Source organism: Emys orbicularis, chromosome 10 (genome assembly GCF_028017835.1).
Source record: "Emys orbicularis isolate rEmyOrb1 chromosome 10, rEmyOrb1.hap1, whole genome shotgun sequence".
In the NCBI taxonomy this organism is placed as follows: Eukaryota; Metazoa; Chordata; order Testudines; family Emydidae; genus Emys; species Emys orbicularis.
This window is the reverse complement of record NC_088692.1, coordinates 74,893,059-74,900,134: the sequence shown is the minus strand read 5'-3', so window position 1 is coordinate 74,900,134 and position 7,076 is coordinate 74,893,059. Positions and strand designations below refer to the sequence as shown.

General features: G+C 44.2%; 1 protein-coding gene across 1 annotated transcript; it reads right to left on the bottom strand.

Moving 5' to 3' along the window:
* Positions 1 to 6,594: 6,594 nt before the first annotated feature.
* Positions 6,595 to 6,774, bottom strand: CTXND1 (cortexin domain containing 1). Its single transcript, XM_065411537.1, has one exon. It carries the CDS (start codon positions 6,772 to 6,774, stop codon positions 6,595 to 6,597), a length of 180 nt encoding a protein of 59 aa, XP_065267609.1.
* Positions 6,775 to 7,076: the final 302 nt, after the last annotated feature.

The window sequence follows — 7,076 nt, the reverse complement described above, 5'->3', positions numbered from 1 at the left end:
TTCTGTGGAGCTATTTCAGTTCTGCTCCACAAAGGCAAAGTAGAGGGTTACCTAGGACTGGAAGGGACCTCCTGGGCCATTGACTCCAGTCCCCTGCTATTGCAGGCAACCCCGTCAGATAATCCTGCTCATAAACTTATCTGTCTCTTAAAACTAAAGCTAGGGCTGTCTTGCATGATCACTGGTGCCCTCTACCCCTCTTGCAGCCCCACCATTTTTAATGGGCATCAGAGGCCACTAAACAGATTAAATACGTTGTCCTGGCTCTGTAGCGCTTGCAAAGTCCATTTACCATGTTCATGTTAAAAGTCAGACCGATGTGAGATGCAACTGGACAGCTCCTCTCCTCCCCTTGCATTTATGTCATATGTAATACAGGTAGCCAGATGCTTCGATGCCACCTGCTTCATCTCCCTTTGTCAGGACGATAGAGACTTCAACCTACGCAGGCCACAAATGTGCACAAATCAAGATTCTCTTATGGCATCCGGGTGGCCAGAGCGTAAGCACATATAGCTTCTCACCAAGGCTTGCAACTCCTGCGCTAGCCTTGCTCGTTGGCCTCAAGCAGTGGGGGACCGAGTTACCCTCTCAGACCCCCAGTGAATCAGCAGGAATGACATTTCTGGCTGTGCTGCTGTTGCAGTTTTCTAGCTGGCATCATGCACATCCCTCTGTTTCTTTCAGGACAATCTGTCAGCTAGCATTGGACGTGGTCTCGGTTCTGTACATTCAGGGTTAATTACTTCTCTCATAAATGCATTTAGAGTGACTCAGGTTGTTCACTCTATAGCGCTGAGCTAAAGATCAGAGCTTGAGTCTGCTAGGAGAACTCAGAGGATTCAAGCCTGTTTGTTGCTAGAATATGGTTATAAATTTTACTGTTTTTTCTCTTTAAGAGTCTTTGTTGCAAACTCAGCCACATATTTCCCGCTCCAATTCCCTGCAGATTCACTGCTGGTATAAGCAAGTATAATTCCATTGACTCTTTCGGAATAGGGTTCATTTACAACAGGAAAGAATTTAGCCGTTTGTCACCAAGCTGCAAGAAAGTACTTTCCAAGGGTTTCCTCTCCTGGGTGAAAATACCATGAAATACTGTTATTGGGCAGGTCGCATGCAGCACATACCAGCTCAAGCCAATGTGTTTCAGTGGATTTTAAAAGTGTATCAATATTTTTCCTCCCAAAATGTTCCTTGTTTTCAAATGTTACTCACTACAAATTCAGTCCAAAGTAAACAATTACAGGGGCTTAGGCATCTATACCATAGTGCTGCAGAATAATCATTAGAACAGGCTACATTACATAGTGCCCCGCGAGCCAAGGGTTAACCTCAGCACCCCTCTTACACAGCTGACCAGGGAAGGGACATCAGAATGGCTGCCTGGCAAAGGTTGGCCTCCAAACTTAGAGGTCATAGGACCTCTTGGGACAGAATTAGCTCCCTCATGATTTCCAGAGAGGGTCTACAGGGAACAGCACTACAGCGAGTGACCACTCCCCTGCTCTAACTCCAATCCCCCCCCCCACTGCTCCTTGTGTGTGAACCCCTGTACTGTCTAGGGAAAGGGGGATGGTACTAATTACTCCCACCCCAGTGTAGGGAGGAGGAGCAGCTCTGCCTACAGCTGCTGCCTTTCATGTCCCTTTATGCAGGAACACTCCAGCCCATACTTATGAACACTTAGAGCCCATTATCTGTGAGATCTCCTCTACATATCTGGTGAACAGGCCATCTGGAAGTGGTTGTATAAAATGATGATCGTACCTCATCACTGCTGTTGTTTGAGAAAGGCAGGTAGGCTTAGAAACGCCAGAGGTTCCACAGCTCACAAACATATTGTTTTATTCAATTGCTCTTGCACGTTGAAACGTTAAAGGCCCACCGTTGGAATGGGTTCCCTGATCTTCTCCCCTTGTTAAGCCTGTGAAGCCAGACCATCGTGCAAACATTAATTTTTTTTTACCAAAGCTTTCAGGACTTCACACATTCTCGGTGGGACCATTTCAGAGGAAAGGATTTGTAGCTGCCTGTTATGTGCTGTGAAGCTCCTGTTTCTTTTACAGTTATTAAAGAGCAGTGACAGATTTACTCAGGGAATTCTAGAAGTCCTGCCGCCATAATCCTGCTAGTGTAAAACAAAGTGGTCATAGCTGCAGGTTTCATTGGTGCCAAATTGATTTTGCTAAATGAAACTAGGGGAACAAAAAAGAATCTCTTTGTACCATGAAATTATTTTAGATGATACATTAACTGAGTTGCACCTGCCTAGAATCCTTGTCCACATACCTCCCCCCTTATGCAATAGGGTTAAAATTGCAAAGGAGCAAGGTACAAAGGGCCAGATCTTCAAAGATGGGTGCAGCAGTTGCACCAGGACAAGCACGTGCATGCAACTGGCCACTTGTTAGTGCAGACAAGGTGCTTACATGGGCGAGCTACATGCACAAAGGTGGATTTTGCAGGGGCAGCGAGAACAACTGTGCCCCAGTTCACCCCAGCTTTGAAAATCTGGCCCACAAAATGCCATGTCCCTTAGAAATTGCCCCCATAATTCTACCATGGGGACACCTCTCTTTGGGCTAGATTGTCACAGCCCTTACTCACAAGTACAGGGGCTACAGGGGAATTAGTTCCCTCTGACTCCCCTAGCTTGGCCCTGCTCAGATTGTGACTCCAGAATGGTGAGGAGAAGCACTGGCTACTTGTCTGACACACTGGGCTGTGAGCAAGCTGGAAGAGAAGGATGTAGACAACTGCGGGGACAGTGGGAGGGGCTTCCATTTGCCAGACATAGTAGCTATGGGAAGTGAAGTTGCTCCATGAAAGGCGTGAAGTAACCTACTCTTCTCTTGGACCAAAGAGGCAGGGAATTGTGACTCAGTCTCTGGTCTACTTGCCACCTCTTACTCAGGGTAGAGGATAAAGTTACAATCTAGTCCTTTATAGCCCAATGAACAATTCAGACAGTAGAGACCAGCAGAATGGATTGTGAAGACCAGACGAGAACCAGAACTGCCTTATTTTTAAAAGACAACAAAAACAAGTTCTGTGTTGAGGCCGTTTATTGTATTAGATAAACACATTCACTACAAGATGAGTAGGTTTTCTGATTGTAAGTAGAGAATAATTATTTAAAATACAATGAAGTAGCCGAGGCACTTGTTACATGCAGTTTAAATTGTTATCTATGCTCAACGCTGCAGCTGTTTCTAACACAAAACTTCCATGACTTCAAGGGAAGTTCCATGATGTTGGGATTGCAGGATCAGGATTATGTGTGCAGTAGAGTAATGGGTGCTGATTAAAGGACAGGAGAGAAATTGCCAAGTGGACACTCAGAAGGCCATTAATAAGGAGTGTTTTTGCTTTTGGCACAGAAGTTAGCATTGCCTTTTACTGATAGCCCCAAAGAAACCTGGGGGGGTTATGCGAGTGAGGTGGCAGCAGACTGGGATGCAGAAATCAGGTCTTGTTTGCATGGTCAATGAAGAAATGAAATAGCCATGTGTAGATATGAACTTCAAATGGAAAGGTCTTAGATGACTGGGTAGATGCTTATGGAAATCCTAATGAGCATGAGGAATTCTCCTTTTACCAACAGAAGGATGAATCAAGGGAGGTTACAGCTGAAACAGAAATGCATTATTAGTAGAAAATAGAAATATCCATAGGTAGCTTCCCTTGTATTGAATTCCCAAACAGCAACTCTAAGGTGGTTACGTGTTTTGCTGGATTGGGGTCCTATTGGTGACCCTACAGTAAGCCGAAGTGTCATGGGTGCAGATAAACATTCACCAGTGTGTTCACGCTGAAAATGGCTATCGCAAGCCTCATTTGCACTGTCGATTGGCTGAGCAGTTATGCGTGCAGATAACTCCCGAACAAAAAAGTGACTCTTGCCAATCCTGGGACTGATTCTGTTCCCCTTACTCCTGTTGGACTCTGCAAGTAGTCCCAGTAAACTCAATGTAAGATACTATTCAACGTGACTACGGCTGACAAAATTGAGCCACCCAGTCAGGGAGCAGAAACAATACCATGTGACCTAGGCAATAATTCATATAGTGTAAAGAGATACTCATAGTGCCCTAGCCAGGAACAAAATAGACGACCATTTGTTTGCACACATTATGTTGAATAACGTTCACATTGTAAAAAGCAACAGAGGGTCCTGTGGCACCTTTGAGACTAACAGAAGTATTGGGAGCATACGCTTTCGTGGGTAAGAACCTCACTTCTTCAGATGATCTGAAGAAGTGAGGTTCTTACCCACGAAAGCGTATGCTCCCAATACTTCTGTTAGTCTCAAAGGTGCCAAGGACCCTCTGTTGCTTTTTACAGATTCAGACTAACACGGCTACCCCTCTGATACTTGTTCACATTGTAAAAATCCACAACCAGTTTGAGGATAACTGGCCAACAGAAACAAGAGCTAAACTTGTCAGCTAAATTACTGGCAATGGGTAATTCAACCAGGTCAGGTAGCTGGGCAGAGAGCTTCACTATCCAGGTAGGTCCTCGCATTTATAGTAAACTCCTTTCTCCCAAACGAACACCAGAAATGAACTGAGGGTGAAATTCATCTCAGTGCAGAAGTTCTGCACAATGCTCTCCACACCTCTTAGAGCCAGATTTGGATGCCCTTAATCATGTGGAATAGCATCTTACTCCACAAAGAATCCCTCTGAAACCAATGGGATGATTAATGGAGCAAGGTGCTAACAACCAGGAGTAAGAACAACAGAATCTGGTCCTTAAGGCAGGGGCTAAATGGTGCAGAGCACCTTATGGGGTTCCTCTGAAATGGGGGGAATTTAACCTACCCTATAATGAGTCTCCACCACTGCCTTTATTCCAACTTCACAATACTTTGTATCTCTATGCAGTGCTTCTTATTTATGGCTCTCCAAGTGCTTTGCTGATCTTGATTAAGCTTCAGAGCACAGTGGGAGGCAGGCAAATATTACTGTGGCTCAGTTTACAGATGAGTAAAGTGAGGCATAGAGAAATGAAGCACCTTGTCTGGTCATGTAACACATCTGCGACAGAGCTGAGACTAGAAACCAAGGAACCTTGATTCCTAATTCCTTGCTCCAACCATTGGATACCCCCTTCCTATACAATGCACCCTACCACATGGAGGCAACCTTATCAGAGAAAGGCACCTAGCAGCATGGTAATGGAGTTGGAAATACAGGGGGCAAATAGCTAAATACCCCCCTCTGTGTGTGGGTAGTTGGATACCTCCAAGTTTGGTGGAAACTGGTTCCTCACGGATGCACCCATGACAGCTCTAGTTGAAACCTAGCATCTGCAGCATGACTCCTGTAGGGTAAACTCCTTATTACTCCAGTAGTTCCTTGGACTTCCTTGAGCAAAACCTGTCGTCACTTCAGGAAGGCAGCTGTGGGTGAATTTTTGCAACAGAGACAGGATTGAAAGTCTTCAGGGAATAAAGAACCTGGGATTTATTTTTCAGAGGGAATTCCTTTCCCTCCAAACCTCAAAGCTGCACAATATAGTCTGGAAGCTCTTTGAATCCCTTTCTCCTCCTTATCTGCAGTAATTAGTGAACGGTTAAGGGGGGGGAATTGGGAAGATATTTATATTACAATGTTGTGAAAAGTTCTTCTATTAAAGATACTTAATTTCACCACAGCAGAATGCATGTTATAAGTTGTTGCTAAATACTCTTCTTTCTTACTGACCAGTAGAAAAATATAACCCCATCTTATCTAGAGTAGCTAGTTCTGAGTTACGTCTCTTCTTCTCTTGCCTTTGTTCCTTTAATCTTGTGCAACCCAGAGAGTAGGTGCAAGGCTGACTCTTAACTGTAAATAAAAGAGGGGAGCAATTGTACATCTGCTCATTTGAAAATCATGACAAGTTTTGTGTATTTCATAATCCTGACCCTTGGAAGTACATTTCCAAAATACCGCAGGGGAAAGCGTGTGCCTAGAACTCAGTTAGCCAAGAATAAGTTTGTGCACACCTCTCTACTCCACCGTATGTGCCTTTTTAGTACTTACATTCACTGCCATCCCAGGGGCAGAAATTCCCAGGAGACTTTGCACACCTATAAGGTGTGGCATTTTTCATAGCCTTAGACTTTGCACACCTATAAGGTGTGGCATTTTCATAGCCTTAAGAACCACACAAAAATAACTGACAAACATATTGTAAGCAACCCGTTGTCAAGGAAAGATCAAATGCCCTTATTGCTTTTCCAAGTACTGATAGCTATCCATCCCCTTATTTATTGGAAACAATATAGACAATATTCCTTAAGGAAAAAGCATGCCAGGTTGAGGTTTATATTAGAAGCTTTAAGGGAGCCTTATTGCCTAGAAAGCTTTTGTGCTATTCAAGTTACAATCATAATTTCTCTTGTTAATATGTGAAGGTTATAACAGAAATAGACTGTACCATCAGATAGGGACACAATGATGTCTACAACCTGCTATGCAAGAAAATTTAACGAATATGCTGTATTTGCACCCCTCTGTATCGTGGTTTAATATACATTCACCTTCTCTGAATGAAAAGGCCTTCCAGGTTGTGCTGTGAAAGCTTCCCGCAGTGTCCCTTTCAGTCATCCAGGTGCTGCTCCTCCCATGTGGAAGTTGGGATGGCACTGTAAGGGTCCATGATGACTTTTGCACAGCGAATAATCATCACAATCAAGAAAAGGCAAAGGAAGACGAAACATGCTAATGTTAGTCCTTTGTCCACATCAACATACACAGGCTCTGGTGTTGGTGCCTCCATTGTTTGTGTCTCTCCTCATCCGGGTTTGTGCTTACTGCTACCATCATCGTCCACCTGCAAAACAACCATGCTATCAAACAGCAGGACCATTGAGATGCATCATGAAGCATGGGGAAAATAGCATTTTGTTGTCAACGGCAAAACTCCCATTGACTTCAATGGGCAGGATTGCAACCTGGTGGGTAAGCGAGGCTGGAAATGTTATGGGACAGCAGGCAAAGAGGGAGATAGAACCCAGGTCTGGCTCTTCTGTGGCGATGCCCATGTTTGTTAATTTAGCTCATTACTGTTTGTTCCTGAGA